General features: G+C 31.3%; 2 protein-coding genes and 1 non-coding gene across 7 annotated transcripts; all 3 read left to right on the top strand.

Moving 5' to 3' along the window:
• The first annotated feature begins 3,071 nt into the window (after nt 1–3,071).
• LOC108342386 (uncharacterized) lies at nt 3,072–12,687 on the top strand. Of its 4 annotated transcripts, none has more exons than XM_017580154.2 (6): nt 3,072–3,202; nt 11,429–11,550; nt 11,663–11,801; nt 11,882–11,989; nt 12,072–12,165; nt 12,346–12,687. In XM_017580154.2, exons 2-6 carry the CDS (start codon nt 11,486–11,488, stop codon nt 12,510–12,512), a joined length of 573 nt encoding a protein of 190 aa, XP_017435643.1. In that variant the 5' UTR covers nt 3,072–3,202; nt 11,429–11,485; the 3' UTR covers nt 12,513–12,687. The 4 variants fall into 4 exon arrangements, with proteins under 4 accessions (XP_017435643.1, XP_017435645.1, XP_017435646.1 ...); XM_017580156.2 differs by having other exon boundaries at nt 3,089–3,202; nt 12,263–12,400; XM_017580157.2 differs by having other exon boundaries at nt 3,093–3,202; nt 11,634–11,801.
• LOC128197600 (small nucleolar RNA snoR127) lies at nt 5,690–5,860 on the top strand. The gene has a single exon (XR_008250230.1). It is a non-coding gene; the product is annotated as a small nucleolar RNA snoR127 (small nucleolar RNA).
• Nucleotides 12,688–15,079: 2,392 nt separating the features above from the next.
• LOC108341993 (uncharacterized) lies at nt 15,080–19,916 on the top strand. Of its 2 annotated transcripts, XM_017579693.2 has the most exons (13): nt 15,083–15,293; nt 15,866–16,003; nt 16,123–16,204; nt 16,488–16,564; nt 16,666–16,778; nt 16,855–16,972; nt 18,031–18,147; nt 18,237–18,328; nt 18,890–18,956; nt 19,035–19,116; nt 19,197–19,288; nt 19,421–19,564; nt 19,680–19,916. In XM_017579693.2, the coding sequence occupies exons 1-13, from the start codon at nt 15,171–15,173 to the stop codon at nt 19,824–19,826; spliced, it is 1,392 nt and encodes a 463-aa protein (XP_017435182.2). In that variant the 5' UTR covers nt 15,083–15,170; the 3' UTR covers nt 19,827–19,916. The 2 variants fall into 2 exon arrangements, with proteins under 2 accessions (XP_052735608.1, XP_017435182.2); XM_052879648.1 differs by lacking the exon at nt 19,680–19,916 and having other exon boundaries at nt 15,080–15,293; nt 19,413–19,561.
• Nucleotides 19,917–20,312: the final 396 nt, after the last annotated feature.

Genomic DNA, 20,312 nt, shown 5'->3' with positions numbered 1-20,312 from the left:
CTCGCTATAGTTGTTTTAATTTTATTATTTTTTGTTATTATAAAAAAAAAAAGGTGAATACATGTGTTTTCAGTATGAGTTGATAACATTTGTTAGATGAGACTAAATAAAATATAAATGGAAACTAAACCCATTTAGGCCATGCCAATTTTTTAAACTGTCATCTACATTTATCATTATTTTAGGTGTATTTTAAAGTTTTATTATAAAATAAATGTTTTGAAGTTGAATTTAACCTTTTAAACATCGGATTTTTAACTAAGAAAAGAGACTTATTTAATAATACAACATTGTTTTATATAAATCGAATATTTGAAGATTCATTTAAGGTAAAGTGAAGGTTTACTTAATTCTTTTTGTTTCAGTTTTTGTCTGAAAATGTTAAGTTGGATTTTAAAATTTTGTAGTCTTAATTTAGTGGGGTTTAGATTTGTGATAAACTGATGCAATTAAATAGTTGTTGTTGATATTATATAAACAAAATTAAAGATAGTTTCATTTTGAAATTTTTATTCATATTTTTGAAAGTATTATTTTTATGTGTTATTTCAAACTTGTGTCATGTATATTTCTGTCATGTGACATTTTAGTATGACATGACAGTATTATATGATAAAATAATTTAATCTAGTCATAATTTGTTAGAAAAAAACAATGTTGCTCTTTTTTAAAATGGGATAAATTTTTATTTTTGTATAAATCTTAATATTTTTATAAATTTTATTAAATATTTCTAGAATTGTATTTAAATCAATTATAACAAATTGTAATAAATAAATTTTTATTTATCTAAACTTATTTAATTAATAATTATATATAACTTTTTATTTTAACTTTTATCGATATTAATAAATTTAATAATTTTTATATACTTGATTTATTTTAACAAAGACTGGGATGAAAAAATTAATTTAGTCTTAATAAAGAATTGTTTAAATGTAATTTATTTAAATAAAATCTATTAATATAGATCAAATTAGTTTAAAAATATTTAATATGTCCATTTTAATAAAAATAATAATATAAGATTTATATACAAATTTTGGTCCCAATTTAAAATAAAATTAACATTATTTTATTTTAATAAAAATTGAGACTATATTAAATAAAAAATAAATATATAAACTAAATTGAAACTATGTCATATTTCATAATAATATCTTGATGTATAAAAAAAAATTCAAACAAAAAATTTTAAAAAGTCATACATTAAGACATAACATTGTTTTTTTAATATTATTGTATAATAGTAACGAATTTCATTAGAATTGTATTAATTTTTCATTAGAATTGAGAATAAAAAAATGTGAATGATTTTTTAATGAAAATTAGATCAAAAGAATAATTAAATCTAAAGTTTAAGTGGATTAGATGTATTTTATTAAAGTTATTATTTGGTTAGACTATTGAGATTCTCGTAAAAAGTTTAACATGTGTCGTTTCGCAAAAAATATCAATTTGAATTTGTTTGTAATAAAAAAAATTATAATAGGAATGAATAAAAATATAAATACAAAAGAGAACAAGTATTTATGAATTGTTTTGACTTGGTATTTGTCTTTAAGTTTAATACCTATTTTTATTTTTAGTTTTGTTCAAAATGGTAATATGATATTTTAGTTGTTTAGAGTTGTCACTTCTTTTATAAAAATAGTTTAATTTAGTTATTTTTATCCACGTTTAAAACATTATCAGTATAATGTTTACTCTAACCAATTTTTAATGACTTGTCTAGTTTTTCAATGTGGTAACATCAGTCCAATTGATGTGTTAATGTTAAGAGGTTTAAGTTATTATGTAAAAGGAAATTACAATTAGACTGGAAGGAAAATTGGAGTTGAAAAATATGGTGAAATTTCGCGAATTAATCTCACGACTTTCTCCTTTGTTAGAAACCAAATCGTGCTCACAATAATCTTGTGAGCACCATCACAAACCACTGTTATCCTTCCACCTTCGAACAACACCAGTCTCATTCAACCACCCTCTTCAACCATGAAATCACACGGCGACAAACCCCCAAATTGTGATGCCACCATCATCGAGCTATCTACAACCATAAATAGACCTGCAAATTCAAATACAGAGGAACCCTAACGATTGTCTCACCTCTTATTCGAGATTCAACCTGCAAGAAACCACAAAACACACAAGCTTCAATGTTCGAAACCCAAATCACTTAAATTAAATAACCCATAAATAGAGAAATTATCACTTCAATTAGACTAATGTTGCCACTTATTACAAAACTGGACAGGTAATTTAAAATTGACTAAAGTAAATATCACACTTTTAGCATTTTAAATGTCGTCAGTAAAAATAACTAAATTGAACCAAGACCAACAGGTATTAAACATTCTCTTTTGTTATTTTAATGTCAATTTCAATCTAAACATTCATCATTCTTTTAATTTAATTATGTTAGTGAATAACAATTTTCTATATCAGCATATGGTAAAGTATTATAAAATATATTATTACATTTAGAAATTATTATACATTGATGCAATTTAAATCGATCTTATTTCCTACTTAGTTTGAAATGCTAAATGTTATATTATGATATGATAATATATATATATATATATATATATATATATATATATATATATATATATATATATATATATATATATATATATATATATATATATATATATTATACGGATATTAAAATGTAATAACTTTTAAAGTAATATGCGTTAAATTTATGTCAATATTGATATATTTCAATTTCTCGGAATAGCTTATTATGATTCGATGATTCACGAATGTACATTTAGAGAGTTATTTTCTTTTTACTTTTTTAGTTATAATTTGAAATATTTTAATTTGATTATAATTTATAAACGCCCATATATACTAAAATAATTTAGTGGCATTGTGACGCCATGATTATAATATTATTAATATTTAAATTTAGAAAATAGTGGTAAAAGAACATTTTTTAGTATATTTTTTAATATTTAAAAGGTGACACTATTTATAATAATTTTTAAATTACTTTATGAGTATATATTAAAGTGCTATAATTATTTTTAAAAACAATTTCTATATTAATTTCATCTATTTGAAGTTTCATTAAGAAATAGAAGAATTTGAATTTCTCTCTCCTAAGTACACTTTTCCAAGCCCCTCAAAGCTTCACTCGTTCCATCCCTCGAAGCTTCAGAAGCTTTTTCTCTCGGTAGTTCGTTTCTAGGTTTGTCTTCTTTTCTTTTTTCATGTCTATATAATCTAGGACTTGTTAACTCAATTAATGTAGGGTTTGATGATTCAATTTGTTTTCCTTGATTTGTGTTTTGATTTTATTTCTTTCTAATTTCACTGATTTGCACTTTATCTCTATAATCTAGAGTTTGTTTGATCGATTTTTACCAAACTATCTTGGATTTGCATTTATTTTTGTTTGATTTCAACATATGTCAAAAATGTAAAATATAATGTATGTATGTGGCAGTGTTGCACTCGGTAAACATTGTTTTTCATCATCTTCTCCCCATATTTTCTCTACTGGTAGACATTACGCTGAACATTAATCAGACTCCTTGTTTGAAATGCATATCTGTGCTGCATAACCACCTTTCAACTTTCGTTATGAGCTGATATCTCCTTTATTTGAGTTATTAAAACCTCGTGAACGGTGGAATTATAAGCAATTTCAAAATTAGAGTAAATAGTTAGTAATTATGTAGATGAAGTAGAGAGCATCGCTTGGTGTTTCTCCATTTATTGAAAAGTAATTACAGATCAGCTAGCACTAGCTAGAAAGCTATATGTCAAATGAGTGATGGGTTGTTTGCACACACACTGGAAAATGCTGATGGCATGTGTGCATTTTTAGAAGGAAATAAATTAGGGCAGCATGCTAGGGAAGATTTAATCAGACTGCACGGTACATGTATATAGCTACATTCGAGATGATTGACGATGTTAGCTTGTTAGGATTCCTCCCTGCTAAGGGATATGTATAGATGAGGGAGACTAGCATGTATGTATGCATATTGAGCAATAAGACAAGGCTGCAGGGTTGACAATTTGAACCTTTGTTCATGTGTGTCCTTCGATTTGTTATGTTGATAACTAGTAATGTTGGCAGCACCACTGGATAGATTTTTTGATAAAAAGAAGCCAAATGTGTAATCCACTCATTACTGTTTGTTGGAAACAGCCAAATGAGACAGCATCAAATAGGCGTTCTTAGTTAAAATGGTTAAAGAAATTGTTACAGGTCTTATTATTTAGCAGAGGTAAGATATTAATAGAAGAAGCATATGTTAGTAAATTTTAAATTGGTCAATTAGTTTTGGGTGAGAGAATCATATTAAATAAATTTAGTATTTGTTGTCAACTGGAAAATTTGCAATAGTGAATCTGAACATTGACAACCAGAAGTTGAGATTTTCTTCAGTTAGCTTAAGAATCTTGGGTCACTACCCTCCATTCTGTCATTGCAATTCTTTTCTTTACCAGCTAAGCTAGTCACTATTTTCTGTCAATCATAAAACAAAAGACCAAAAACATAATGGTATATATAAAATACCTTTTAGAATTGGATGTTGTGTTGTCATGCTATGCAATGGATTGATTAGCTCTGTTGCATGGATTTGATTGATAATATTCTGTCCATTCAAACTCTAACACAGGTTTTTTCTTTTCTGAAAATAATTTCTTATTGACAACATTCCAATCAGATCACTGTCTTTAATTAAACTTATAAAGATATGCCTAATTAATTGCATCATAATTATCACTATCCTAATTGATAAAATAGAAAATAAGGAAAATTTCTAATTAATATAATCATAAATTATCCGAATAAAAAAATAATACCAAGGATCCAAAATCGTGAATTCTGATTTGTAGATCTTATCAAGATAGGGAAATAATGAGAAACAAAATAAATTAAAAACAGTTCAATATTTAAATAAGAGATATGGTAATCCTAGTTGACAGTCCAAATGAATTTGGTATCAAAGTTTTATGTGAAAAAATATTTTATGTAAGGCACCAAGGATATTCGTTGTTTACCTGCATTACCTGATATAGATGATGCATCCCAATTGTTTATTATATAATTGTTCTCTTATTTTTGTTGTTAGTAGGATATTAAGTTTTTTGTTAGAAGCTGTCAGAAGATTTTAGAGTATATAACCCACAGGTCCCAGGATCAGAACCTGGACTTGATATCAACTAGAAAAGGATTTTAATCTGAATGAGAGAAGTTTTATTCAATTGATTGATTTGAAACAACACTCCAGCCTCTATATATAGAGAATTCTAACCCTAAAGTATTACTTACAAAGAGATATCTAGAATCTTATGAGAGCTTCTAACACGTTTAATATCCTACTAACAACAATAATTTTTCCATTTATTCACATACCACTTTTCACCAATGTAGTAAAGAACATGCTTCTTGGTATCCAACTCCAGCTACCTTTTGGGTTTTGCTTCAGATGTTGGAATCTGTTCTGACAAAGTAGCAAGTATCTTACATTAAAACTTGAAACAACTCAAATTTAATTTTTTATTTTTTTTATCCAGCTTGCATTCCATAGACACGGTCGCTTTTGCAAAGGTTAAAAATGGAATGAATGATGAATGACAATTTATTTCATATCTTTAAACATATGTGATCAGTAGGTACATAGTAATTAAATCTATGGGTTGGCTTTCCTCTCTGGCTCTGGAATGATGTGACTTAGCCAAATCATATAATGTGCTCCATGTGGGAACAAACATTGTTTCCAAAGCTTGCTCTCACTTAAAACTCAAGCTTTGGTTGATGTTGATGGACCTCATGTTGAAGTGCATTTCCCTGATGATATACCAGGAGATTGGTTGTTGCCTGACCAGAACTGCAACATTTTATTTTCTCCAGAGTAGGGAAAGACAGTGGCCTATTTTAATATATAAGTTTATTCTAGTCCTGTGTCATTGTCTTTTATTGAGTAGCATCATTGTTCCCCATGGTTCAACCAACAGAAAAAAAGTAAGGCAGGTGCGTATGCTTCTGAGTCCTTGATAACACCCTGAGTTTTGAAGAGGGAACTTCGTTTTGGGAAAGAGTATGCCTGAACCTGTAACCTAATTAGATTGGATTGGACTTTCTCTTGTAACAACTTGTTTTTTAATTTTAAATATGCAACTGATATGGTCTGACTTTTGAAAAAGGAGTTAGTTGTGCTTAGTTAGAGATGCAACACTAAGTGTACCCAACCTTGAGTGGTAGATAGGTAGTGTTTGGTAGACATTTTAGAACATGATGAAACTTGTTGGAAATTCCATAGTGACTAAAGATATGATCAAATTATACTTTAGAAGTGAGTGCAAACTTTGTCTTACAAAACTAATTTTGTAAGGTTGAATTAGACTTAAAGTCTCCTTTCTAAGATGATATAAAAATTTGTCTTAGCAATGGATGTTGAGCCTATCATGCCACCTACTATTGAGTAGCTTTGAACCACTCACAAATATTCATTTCCACACTTGAGATGTCCACTCCTCAACGTGAAGGAGTCTATTGAAGATCCCACATTGATTAGAAATATGAAAAGAATATACTATATAAGTGGGTGCAACCTCTTCTTATAAAACCAGTTTTGTAAGGTTGAGTTAAACTTAAAGTTCACTATTTAAGAGAACTTAACAATAATTTTATTCCAACCAAGGAAAAGGAAGTAGAGCTTGATATTCCATTAGATTTTATTCATGCCCCAGTCAAGGCCATGGGGTGCCTCAAATTTTGTTGCACCTTTGTGTCCATGCTTCTTAAGCTTTACTTAGTTTAAGCTCTGTACAATTTTAGCTTTTTAATGGATTTCATTTTAGCTTCAAGTTATTGCTCTGGATTTTATGGTTGCTTCTACTTGGTGCTTTTCTTTATTTATCTTGCTTGGACAACGTTATTTTTTATGATGCAATATTTTAAGAAGAATAAATTGAATAGCTGTCATTAGGTAATTAGTAAAGCTCAAAATGGATGAGAGATATTCATGAAAATTTTGTAGTATGCTTCGTTTATGCTATTAGCCTCTGACATTTACATTGACAACTTATGGTTTATTTTGAGGGTTCTTGCAAACTGTAGGTTTTCACTTACGCACACTACTTTAGTGTCTGAAAAAGCTATCTTACACAAGGATTTCTTCTTCTAAGGACTTTTCCAGAAGAAGACTATACTAGAGGATTTCTCCTTGTAAGGACTTCCCCCCTTCAAAACAAAGTAAACAACAAATTGAGAACATAACTTCCTACAACAAGTCGGTGAAACCATATATGTAACACTGTAACTGTCACATCTAAAGAATAACTGCCTAATAAAGAATTAACACAACATAACTATAGGAGGCAGAATTATAGCTGCTACTACAGAACTTGGCCTATCAGAATGGAATCTGATATAGCTTGTGAATGGAATGTTGCGGCAAGCCCTGGCACTCCACTTCTTTCTGACCAATTCCATCTTGTCAGTGAATTTGCTGATTGTGTTACGGCCAGTAAATGGATGTAGTTGAAGCCTGACACAAAATTTCCCTCTTCCTAGGCCCTTTTACTCTTGGAATTTCACCAATGTCTTCTAACATCAAATACACACAATGTGTGGTACTATCCAGAAGAAAAATTTCCTCTTTTGTAAGTATTTTACCTGAAACTAACTTAAATTAACATAATGAGTAATAAAGTAATAAAAAATTTAACTATTATAAATGTTTACCTGCCAAAACATTGTTGATACTGTTGTGGTTTGCAAGTTCAACAAAATTTTGTTCTCTAATCTCTTCAACAAATAAATCCAAGAGTTCAAACATATTCAACCGTGTGTTCTTGTACCCGAAACTATCAACCACCTTATAAATATCATTCAACTTGGATCAATGTCCTATTCTTTTAATTCCTACATACATTATATAGGGCATCTATGGTGAGTTTTCTCTTTCTCATGTGTCTTGAGCATTTTTGTAAACAATAATTCTTTTTTAGTGAAGGAACCCTCCTTAGTAGTCAAGAGTTTTAGGGATTAAGGTGAAACAGGGCAAGTTGTTTTCAATTTTGACCATGCATGGCATGACACCTTGGAGTGATTATTATAGGAAGGAAATCCCTTTCAACATTGTGCTCTCTAAATACTTCAAGATGGTGATTGAATTTATTGGAAATTATAGTCGATGCTTGACAACAAAATTGAATTATTTTATTTCTACTGTGTTTTTTTTTTATTATTGCATCAAACTTGTTTTTGGGCCAAATTAAGAAGCCCATAATCCACTTAGGTCAGACAGGGTCATGAGTGGACAGCTCCATTCTTTCTTTCTTCCATTCTCTCGACCATTCTCTCTTCTCCTTTCTTCTTCTTTTATTGAAAACCCTAGGCTAAGGGCATGAGGAAGAGAAACTTGTTAGTATGATGATTTAGTTTTGAAAGGAAAATTTCAGAAGCTGCTTATGCATGATTGTTGACGAATTCAGTGAAATTTTATGCTTGTTTGATCTTAAATATTAAGAGCATAATTGATATAAATGTTTAAGCCCCTTGCACATGTTTTAGAAGTTGACGCAGGAAATGGATATATGGTTATGATGTTTTTTTATAAATTAGTAATAATATTTTAGTGCATACAAGTTCTGGAAAAATGACGCATGGTGTGGAGAGTGGAATTTGGAAAATGGTGTATGCAGTGGCAATTTTTATGCTTAAAGTAATTTTTGGTGTTTTATAAGTGCTTGAAGGGTAGAAATATAATTGGGTGTATTAATTGGTTAAGTGTGTGCAGGGCATAAAGTTTATTATTGTATGTTGTTGGCCATGATTGGTACACTAGGTTATAATATATTATATTTTATATATTATATATTATACAACATGCTAAAATCATTTTTTTTATTTGTTTGGGATTTGAATATAAAATATTATAACGTAATATATGTTAGAAAGTTGCTATAAACTTTTCTATTTGGAATACTGCGTATACTATATATGTGTTATGTTTGTTATGACGGGAACTTATTACTAGCTTTGCTTTATATTGTAGAGGCCGTGTAACTATAGTGCAGAGTGGTTAATTATATTTATTGGTTTGGTAGTTGTGTTAGAATGTCAAAGCGTGATTAGGAGTAGACAGGGGTTATGGTCTGTTATACTTGGCAATAATTTGATTAATTGGAATTCAATTATGATGATATCCATGGGGGAAAGGTTGGAGATAATTGAATATGTATAATTAAAATTCAGTGTCAGATGTATGGGAAAGAAGGTGAAACATGATTGGTGGGATTGGAGGTAATGATGGTTGCTGAAATTGTATGGGTACTTTAAATATAAACCGTACTAGCATGTGAAAAATTATTAGGACAAAGAAAATGTTTCTGAGATGTGTGCTTTTAGAGTTGTTATTGTTTGGGTTAAAATGCTATTCCTAGGCACTACTTTATACAGATATCTTGATGTTTAAGTTCAGTGCTGGGCAGAATGTACTGGAAGTACATTGAGGGAATTAATATGTTGTTTGGTCTGTATCCAATGGCTGGTTTTATTTCTTCATGTTTTCGGGTGGATGTTGTTTCATAGCTGTTTTTACTCTGTTTCGGTCCAGAAACTGTTGTAGTTTTTACACTGTTATGCACCAGAAAACTTTGCTGTTTGAATGAAAATTTTGTATCAAAACACATTTCTGTTTTGCTGTTAAAGCTGTACTAAATTGTTTGTTGTTTGGAATGAAAGTTGTATGTTTAAACTTGAATTTGGATTGTGACTTACGTGATTATATTCTAAAGGAATATTTTGGTCAAGTGATATTTGGTTACAAAGTATTATAGGAATCCTTAGTATGAGTGGATGTAAGGTAGAACTAGACAAACCAGTGTGATATAGTGATAGACGTTCTTAATCAAGTTAAGAACCGGGGTGGTCTAGTATATCTAAACACCTGTGATTAGGATTTCTTTCTCCGGTGTGTTGCGAAAGAACACTCTTCAGAATGTATGAAGCAATAAGAGTGGGTGTGAGTACTTTGTTCAACAGCCAGTGTGGCATGATAAAGAGACCCATTCTCCCCAGTATATAAATTATGAGGCTGAGTATAGTACTCGGTGTGTTGTACCAGAGTTTTTACTCGGAAGACTGGAGAAAATAGGGGGAATTGGTCCTAGCTAAGTGCAAAAGGACTACTCAATCATTCTATCCAGGTAGTGTGACCTTAGTTATCTTAGTTGTATAGAAAAGTAAGGAAAGGAGAAACCTCAATAACCTATAACATTGAAATATTTACGTTACATACTTATTTCTTTTTACATTGATATTGTAAGCTCACCCATACTTATTTGTTGTTATTGTGTGTATGCGATGATTGTACGAGGTGTGTGTTGTACAGGAGCATATAAGAATGCTGAAGCCGATGGATTGCAATAGAGGACGCAAGAGGGGATATTTTTTTGGGAACTTAACGATCAATTGAAGTTTTATGAAAAAAGTTTTATTTATAAGTTGTAGTTTTGACGCTTTAAACTAGTTGGATTTATGGATATTTTAGTTTTAAAGTTGTAATGAAATTAAGTTCTTTTGAAATTTTAACTTTGTCGTTACGAAAATGTTGACTTCGATGTGCTTAAGTGACTCCTGAAATTTGGACGTTACACTTGCTACCCTCTCTTCTCTCCTACATTCCTAGTTAAACTAGCAACCACCTTTTCTACATTCCCACCTCCTGAAAAACTTTGTTGTCATTGTTGTTCAGTAATTTTCATAACACAAGACATAAAACTTAATTGGAACAAAATTCCAAGTTATTAAAAATCATTGGCAGTGACACGTTGGGTTGACAAATAGGCATGAAGAAGGGACCATGACGTTATAATCATGTTGGCGGATCTTTTCTTTTAATCTAGAGATGCAAGGGTCCATTCTGAAAACTATTTTCTTTTTAGGAATTGTTAATGATCCAACTGTGAAGATGGAGCGAGAGTTAGGGGAGAAGAAGGGGAATGAGAGGGGGATAACGCGGAAAAAATGGCATCATCGTTGAAAATTGCATCTGGTGATGGCCCATGGTGCCAATCAAGAAAGGAATTTTGTATAGTGAGGGATTGATGGCCCATGGTGCCAATCAAGAAAGGAATTTTGTATAGTGAGGGATTGTGCACCTTGTATGAATCTACGGGCTCTTAATTGTGGAGCATGGTCCTCCTTAGAATCCATCTAAAACTAACTACTTTTGAGAAACACAATAACAATATGAATATTTGACGTTTTAATACTTTCTTCCTTAGCTTTTTCATTAAAGTCAGCTTCAATTGTATGTTCTTTTATCCTTTGAAATACACCTCTTTATATGATGAGGTGGTGCAGTTCATAAAGAGTCTGTTGCAATATTAAATTCAACCAAGTTTGAAATGGTTCAATGTATACTAAAATACTAATCCTCTGCAGGTTTGAGTTGAAGATCTTGGTGTTTCATTGTCAATCCCTTGCATTTGCATGTGAAATATGCTTATTCTGCTTTGCATTCTGCTTATCATCGTGAATGGCCCAACTCTCTGCTTTGGGAATAAGTGAGTGTATAAAAATCCTTAATTATAATTCACCTTAATTGTTTGGTCTCCTCATATCAGAATTCTTCTTTTTATAAACTTAGTTATAGTGCTCAACTGTTTGCTGTGGTAGCGTTGAGGACAAAATTTTGAAAGTTGGAGAAGAGCTGTGGAGAGAAACTATGCCATTGCAAGGTGGCTCTTGCTTTTATCAATTACAGGGCCTGAAACCTCACACGTGGTATGAAGTGAAGATATCATATCCAGCTTCTGTATGTATATTATGTCTTTCTTCAGTTCTTTGCAGAGGATCTTTCCTCCGAAAACTGACACACTAAATAAAAAACACCAGATACCTGCTAGCTTTTCCATACAACTGAAGAGAAACAAGTCGGATGTGATGCTGAACAATAACAGGAGATTGCTCAACACTGAAAAGCTAATTTTTAAGAACAATCAGGTCCAATATTAGTATCAAGCCTTGTACTCCTTAATTTCTGAAAAGTGTATACATGCTTAAGCTATTGATTGACTTTATTCAGGAGGAATTCCAGCTAGTATTAGTAACTGTTGAGCCAGAAGGGTTTCCTGCAAAACAGCATGTGCCGGAGAGGCAATTTATTATCTACAACATAGGTAACTTTTTTGCATAGTATATTAATACTTGATCTGATTGTGACTTGCTATGCTTCATTACAAGCTTTTACCCGAAAGTTTATCTGATATTTTTTAGATTATTGGAGCAGACTCCACTCCAGTATCACGATCACTTCCATTATTTGCTAAATTCTGTATTCTTTTTTGTTGATGCGGCAGTATGTGATGAACTATTATTTGGCTTACCCCACGAAGCATGGTGGGTGGTGGCACTGGCTGTACTTGGTCTTGGCATTGCATTCATCGTGCCTTCTTTTCTTCCATTGTATTTGCTACCAAAGAACCAAGTCTCAATGACAAACGATCATGTCTCCAAAACTTCTTGATCTGCATACTCTGTTGTTTGCTTTGACAATAGAATTTTGAAAGCCACCTTTGGCTGCAAATTTTCCATGTTTTCTAAATCATGATCCATCTGCCATCATTGTGTCTAAATGCAAGAGAACTTTGGAATTTGTTGCCTCCACTACATTTTGCGTGTGTGATGAACATAGCATTCATTTATACTGTTCTATTAATTGATGTTTGGGTTTAGCATTGCACGTTTGCAAATAAACTTGCTTTGCTAAACAGACAGGGGCATAAAATAAGTTTCAATTTACTTATCAGTAGATTATGACCCTGTAGGACATTATCTGGCTGGTATATGATTAGATTAACTATACCAATATACTTCAGGAAAAAGAGTGTTCTAATTTGATTAGGAGTGACACAATGAATGAGTTTGATCCATTTTGGTCCATTGCATCATTGATACGCCAAAAATGAGGTGGACAAGGGGCTTTCTTCCTGCACCCCCATTGTTTTCTTCCTTCACCCCGAAGAATTTTCATAATACCCATTTAACCCTCAAAGAAAAGTCAAAAACCTAAAATCCTAAATTGAACACCTTCTTCTCTGCACCCCAAAGACGCATCCCCAAAAGCGTCGCACCTCCATTGGTGTTCGTCATTCTTATGCAGGGTGCACCACTTTTAAAATGTCTAAAACGGGATTTGAAAATCCAGTATTTGCATGTTCACATCTTCTTCTTCAAAACGTGGGGCTTCCTCACCAATCACCATGGAAGATTCTTATAGGGACAGATAAAAGTTGCAAGCAAAAATGATCCAAGTGATGTGAGATAAGTGGCCCTGAAACTCACCCATAATCTTCTCCCTTGTTTCTCATATTTTTCACATTCCTTTCAATCTTTTTACTAATGCATCTTACCTTTCTTCTCTATCATTTGCACTACAAGTTCACTATTTAAAATTTAAACAGTCATAAAGTCAAACATAAATTATTAAACATGCTTTCAAGTATTATACAAGCATAAAAATAGGTTTAACAACTACTATAAAATGTAATCACTTATAAATTACATAATTACATGTTTTACATGGAATTATAATATCATATTTTCAACACAAATTTAATTGGTTGTACTAAATAAAATTCAATCGAATATAATAATCGAACATAAAAGATGTATTTGGATTATACTAATTTTCAAGACTGAGGGTATATATCAACGACTCAGCCATCTCTCCAAAAGCTAATTATATATATGAGCTTATGAATTGATATCCTTTCTGTTGTCTATGTATATATGAAAATTATAACTTTTAATAATGCGCATTATGTAATTAATTCAAATTAACATAAATCATATATCCATTTTAATAATGTTTTGTGAAAATAAAGATAAGTAATCAATGTTATGCTTAATATTTTCAGTTTCATCTGTATTTTTTTTTGTTCAAGTACTTTTTTTTTTTAGAGAAATTCCTCGAAGTCTAAGCTTCCTTGAATTGAATCCAGTTGTTGTGGATATTATGCCAGTAATACATATGGTGTAGTCTTTTTTTCTTTTAGCTTTTGTCTGATAGCTTGTTTTAATTATTCGATGAAATTTCTATTTAAAGTGATGTTTCAAGAAATTCAAAATTTATCAGAAAACTAAAATTCAATCATTTTATCATAAGATATTATATATTTTAAATTTGTAATTATTGCAATATTTTTGCATAAATATAATAACAAGTTGGTTCCAACAAACTAATAATATATCCTTCTATTTGAAAGCTATTTCTTAAAATTGATATACGTAAATTTTGAAAAATCATTAACTAATATTAAATTTCATCACATCTTGAATAAATACTTGTTTTCAATCATTCCGTACCTCAAGTAATTAGTAAAGAAAAAAAATCAAATTAATTCTCTATGCAATAATTACATGTAAAAAGTATAATATTTTGTACATGTTGGTAGAAAATACAATATTATAATCATATTACGTTTGATCTAACTAAATGTGGAATTTAGATTTCTGTGAGATTTTTTGTTGTCCTGTTTTATATTTTCAAAATACCTGATTTTGATGTTTTAAAATATATTAAACAAATTTAATATATCAACATTAATTTAATGCTGACCGTAAAAAAAATACTAAGAGAAGAATCTGAACTCTTAAATGTGTTTGCACAGCTTGTCACTGTAATCACGTGGATAAGATTCCCGTGGCACATGCTTGTATTTCACACGTTTGGACATGAAGCCTTAGGTGGATGTAATCCAAATAATAGTAATAATTTATTATTATAATATGAATAAATCTTTTTGTCTTTTTCTGTAACATGATATGATTCATATTCTCATTGATTAATAACAATGATTTAAAAATCATGAAGATATGCACAGAGTAGTAGATTGTTTTCTTAACCAATTATGTTAATTAATATGAAGAAAAGATATTTTTGAGACAAATTTTTTCATTATACAAGTGTTATTTTTTCACTAATTTATTTTTTATTTTAAATCTAATAAAAAGAGTTACATTAAAATATCATTAAAAAAAGTGTTAACCAATCATTATCCAATTAATATTATTATAGTAATTATTCTGCACTAGAATCAGAATTTACCAGAGACTAAAGAAAGAAACTTGTTGAGAGTAGCATACTGAAGTTGGAGGTTGAGTAAAACAATTCACAAACAACATGGCCGAAACGAAAGGCGAACACAGCCTCAATGTTTCCGAAGTGCTTCCTGTTTCAGACACAAAGCTGCCTAAACCAAAGCGTGTCGCTTCGCTTGACATCTTTCGCGGTCTCACTGTTGCGGTGCCTCTCTCTTCTTTCTTAATTTAGCAGTTCAGCTCTGTTTTTAGTATTATTATAGAGATTGCTATAAAGGTTATGAACTGATTATAACTGAAAGCCTATGAATATTGCTATATAGATCAAAATAATATAAAGAATGCTATGGGATTACAGTATATTATAGATAACTGTTATTGGTCACTGGTCCAATTACTTACTTGGTTATTTATTTATTTATTTATTTTTACTTTTTTTCATTCATGTTAGACATACATAGGTAGATTATATAGTTTGGGTTTAGAAATTCAAGTATGAGTTAAAAGTTCTATGTAAATAAAAATGACAAAATTGAATGTATATAGGAAAAACAAAATCCATGTGAGAAAGTTGAATAGTATTTAAGAAAAACAAGACCATATACATTAAATATAGGAGTTTCATGTTGGAAGTAGTATATTTGAGCTGTGTTTCCTTCGTTCAGTGTTATCAAGTATCACTTTGAAACCAACCAAAAGAATGTCATTTTGCTTATTTTTTAGGTTTGTATATCCTCATGATTTCGCTTTAACATGTTCTGATTCTATGTGATGTAGTTAATGATCTTGGTTGATGATGCCGGAGGGAAATGGCCAATGATTGGCCATGCGCCATGGAATGGCTGCAACCTTGCTGATTTTGTCATGCCCTTCTTTTTGTTCATTGTGGGGATGGCCATTCCTCTGGCTCTCAAGGTTAGCTGCGAATGAGAAAATAGGTGGCTATGAATGCTTCAAGCGTTACTTTCTATGTTCCTTTTGTTTCTTCTTTTTGATTCAAACCAGCCCTTTTTTATGCTTCCATTTATCTACAGAGAATACCAAATAGACTTGTAGCTGTAAAAAAGGTTCTGGTTAGAACACTCAAACTCCTCTTCTGGGGATTGCTCTTGCAAGGTTAGTTTTTCTCACACATTTCCTTTTGCCCTCTTTTTTCAGCATAACTAAAGAGTTCCCCTGTTCAAGAGGGGGTGAGAAAAGGAATCAGGAACTTCTTATTTGATGTTACATACACTTCACTCAGCATTACTCCCTGCTGAAATATACTCGGTCTTATGAAAGTTATTCTTCTATAATGTGCAATAATAATTGATTCTTGATTTCATTTTAGCAAATCTAATTCTGGTAACAGTCTAAGGCATGCCTTGTTTTGATATGATGGATGACCTCAATGATGAAGGTGGTTTCTCTCATGCTCCGGACAATCTAACATATGGTGTTGACATGAAACAGATAAGGTGGTGTGGCATCCTTCAGGTGATTTTTATCATTTTTTCCACCTCATTTTCTATTAGAGTATATTTTAGCTGATAAGTCTGAGCGCAAAAGGAATAATACTTGTTTTTGAACCATTATAGAGAATTGCTCTGGCATATTTGGTTGTGGCACTTGTGGAGATATTTTCAAGAAGTGCACAAGATAGAGATCCATCCACCCAACTCTCAATATTGAAGTTGTACTATTGGCATTGGTTAGTCCGTGAAAGTATGGTTCTGGTTAATGGCTAATGTTATATGCTTTTGAACATTTATTTGTTAAAATTTCAGGCTAGTGGGGGCTTGCATACTTGCTGTTTACTTGGCTTTACTTTATGGAATGTATGTTCCAGACTGGCAATTCACTGTCCATAATCCAGACAGCATATACAATGGAACAACTTTAACTGTAAGCTTCCCGTTGGTTGTCTCTGATACTCTCTGTACACTCATGAAGGGGGAATACAAATCAAACACTATTGATACTCTCTCTGTATACACTCTCTCTGTATACAAAACACATTAACTGGGAATATCAATAAAGTAGTAGTATTTGATTTTCATTCCTGGTGATGATCTCACTTGAGCTAATATCTTAAACACCAGTGGATTGTATTATGGTTTTTGCATTAAATGAGTTTTTTTTTTCATTTCATTTCATTGTTTCTAGTTTTTAACAGACTTACAGTTTTATTTCTGTAAAGCTACGTATCAGACACTGACAAATGTACAATGACACTCGTACAACATACATATTGGTGAAGTGTCCAATTGAAAGATATTTTTTAGTATCTGACATGATTTTGACCGATCCCAGCATAATGTTAATAATCACAAACAAATAAACTTGTAAACTTATTACATAAGTTTATATTATAATTATAGAAATAAGGAACAAATCTTATATATGATCATAACTTTTTTTCTTGTTAGATATTAGATAAATAAATTAGATTATTTTTGTATTAACCTACAATATATTTAGATTATTATATTTGAGTAATCTTATTTATAGATGATTTTGACTACAAAAATACATAATGATCTAATATATAGATTTGTGTTCCTGTGTCTTATATTTTAGAGACTATACCTGTTGAAGTGTCTATCTCGGTGTTGTGTTCAGTCTTCTTGTCAGTATCAGTGCTAGTGTCCTACATTTTGGAGGCTATACGTGTTGAAGTGTCCATATAATATTGTGTCTAGTGTTCATGTCAGTATCTGCTACATACCGTATTTCTAGATTGGATGATGATACTTTGACAATATTTTAACATACGTGTCATTCTTTGATTGGTCCATGTTGATGTTTATGATCATTATTATTGATTGTAGAGTAATTTTGGACCAATCACAGAATGACACGTAGATGATGTTAAAATGTTGTAAAAAGAATGTTGTTAAAGTATTATTATCTTTCTAAATTTTTCTCTAGTCTGGCTAATTTGTTTTCTCTGTCAATTTTAGGTGACCTGTGGTGTGAGGGGCAAACTCGATCCCCCTTGTAATGTTGTGGGATATATTGACCGAGAGGTGCTTGGAATTAACCACATGTATAAGCATCCAGCGTGGAGAAGATCTGAAGTGTGTTGCTATTTTCTACTCTAAATTTGAAAGACTTGTTCTATGGCTGTAAGAATTTTCACACACTGATTGCCTTCTGAGTGTTGCAGGCTTGCACAGAGAATTCCCCATATGAAGGACCTTTTAAAAGAAGTGCACCTTCATGGTGTTATGCTCCTTTTGAGCCAGAAGGAATTTTAAGGTCTGTATATGGTCTCCAAATCCTCTTAGTCTATGTTTGAATAGCTGAACTCACAAACATGCTATTAGCATACTTCAATCGGTTCTTGACCACGTTGGCTTTGTTTTATTTGAAATAGATGATATTATTGTATGTGATCAAATAATTGAAAATGTCACCTTGTTAGTAAAAAAGAGTTGACGACTTCCATGTCGTAAGAAGTGGACTTTAATCTTAACTCAACTCGATAGCGGGTGAAATAATGTTCATACAAATGTTACTAGGATAGACTTTAACCTGGCCCTGATACCATGTTAAGAAGTGGATTTTAAGTCTAATTCAACTCTACAAAACCGACTTGTAAAGTGAGGTTTACACCCACTTATATATTTTAAATTGGTTTTATCTCTAGTCAACGTGTAACTTCCAATACCCCAATACCATGTTCACTCTTCCTTTGTTCAACTTGAGTAGCTTGGTTAGCGCAAGCCACTTTATTTTTTCTCACAATTTTGAAATTCTCAGTGACCCTTTTGAGGACTGTGTAAGATTATGAATTCACCTTCGTATGTGTAACTGCAGCTCAATATCTGCTATTCTCTCCACAATTATTGGATTGCATTTTGGACATGTACTCGTACACTTACAGGTGAAGGTCGAAGAAAACAGTGCTTGAAAATTACAATCCTTTAACCTATGTTTACTCCTTCACTTTTTGTGACTTTAGGATCACTCTTCTAGGTTGAAGCACTGGCTTCTCCTTGGCTTAGCACTCCTTGCTTTTGGACTTATTCTTCACTTCACTCATGGTGTGAACTCTTAACTCAGTGTTTGGCTAAAACTTATCATGTAACCATTACTCTAACATCGTTCATTCCATTTGTTGCAGCCATTCCTTTGAATAAACAGTTGTACACACTAAGCTATGTTTGTGTAACATCTGGAGCAGCAGCATTAGTTTTTTCAGCCTTCTACATTGTGGTATTTTTTTCGTAATACTAGAAACTGTACCTTTCTTCTGTCAAGGTCTTCTAGTTTTCTTTTTTTCAGTTCAGGTGTGCCTCTGTGATTAATGTTCCACATTTCTCATCTGAAACGGATTTAGCATTGCAGGTTGATATTTGGGGTTTGACATTGTTGTTCTTGCCTTTGAAATGGATTGGTATGAATGCCATGCTTGTTTATGTCATGGCAGCTGAAGGAATCTTCGCAGGATTCATTAATGGGTGGTATTATGATGACCCACATAATACACTGGTAAATTCATCTCCTCATAATCTCTATTGGTTAAACCTCCATTTATTTTATAGTTTTTGTAATTTTCTTTCTTATATTGGATCGAATTTTGACGAGATTGTTACTTTTTCGACAGACTTACTGGATACAAAAACATGTCTTCATTAATGTTTGGCATTCGAAGAGAGTAGGAATCCTATTGTATGTTATCTTTGCGGAGATCCTATTTTGGGCCATTGTTGCAGGCATTTTGCACCGATTGGGCATATATTGGAAGCTTTGAATTTCTTTTTTGTTTTTCTAAAAATATGTTGCTTTGTAATTGTTGTATATTGAATTTGGTGATTGACTGAAGAGACATTTCACTGGCAAACTTGTTTGTTGCTATCATTGATACAATAATTTCACTGAGAATTGTATATGACAAAACTATTGAGATAAAACTCAAGTGCAGTTACTTATCTTATAATCTCCCAATCAAAATTATACTCTAACTTCAATAACCAACCTTAATCTCTATTACACGAATCACGAAAATAAAACTCCGACTCAAATTGATGTCATTGTATGAACATTAAAGTTGTTTGGATTAGGTAAGGTGATTTCCTTTAGAATTAGAAGTTTTGTGATTTTTCTTGTTGGTGACTTAACTTAGTTTTTTTTTAAGAGAATCATCAATTTGGCCCAAGAAATTATTGGTTAATTTGATCTTTGACACTGACAAAATAGAAATGTAGTCGTTAATGTTGTAACCATAAATCAAATTAGT

Source organism: Vigna angularis, chromosome 6 (genome assembly GCF_016808095.1).
Source record: "Vigna angularis cultivar LongXiaoDou No.4 chromosome 6, ASM1680809v1, whole genome shotgun sequence".
NCBI lineage: Eukaryota > Viridiplantae > Streptophyta > Magnoliopsida > Fabales > Fabaceae > Vigna > Vigna angularis.
Note: the sequence above shows the minus strand (reverse complement) of the source record. Positions and strands in the feature narration are given on the sequence as shown.

What these genes read in the sequence shown, in the direction of transcription:
- LOC108342386 (XM_017580154.2), top strand. Translation starts at nt 11,486, where the DNA reads ATGCTTATTCTGCTTTGCATTCTGCTTATCATCGTGAATGGCCCAACT. An exon ending in ACTCTCTGCTTTGGGAATAA is followed by an intron (nt 11,551 to 11,662) that starts GTGAGTGTATAA and finishes TTGCTGTGGTAG; the next exon opens with CGTTGAGGACAAAATTTTGA. An exon ending in AGATATCATATCCAGCTTCT is followed by an intron (nt 11,802 to 11,881) that starts GTATGTATATTA and finishes AAAAAACACCAG; the next exon opens with ATACCTGCTAGCTTTTCCAT.
- LOC108341993 (XM_017579693.2), top strand. Translation starts at nt 15,171, where the DNA reads ATGGCCGAAACGAAAGGCGAACACAGCCTCAATGTTTCCGAAGTGCTT. An exon ending in CTGGGGATTGCTCTTGCAAG is followed by an intron (nt 16,205 to 16,487) that starts GTTAGTTTTTCT and finishes TCAATGATGAAG; the next exon opens with GTGGTTTCTCTCATGCTCCG. An exon ending in GGTGGTGTGGCATCCTTCAG is followed by an intron (nt 16,565 to 16,665) that starts GTGATTTTTATC and finishes GAACCATTATAG; the next exon opens with AGAATTGCTCTGGCATATTT.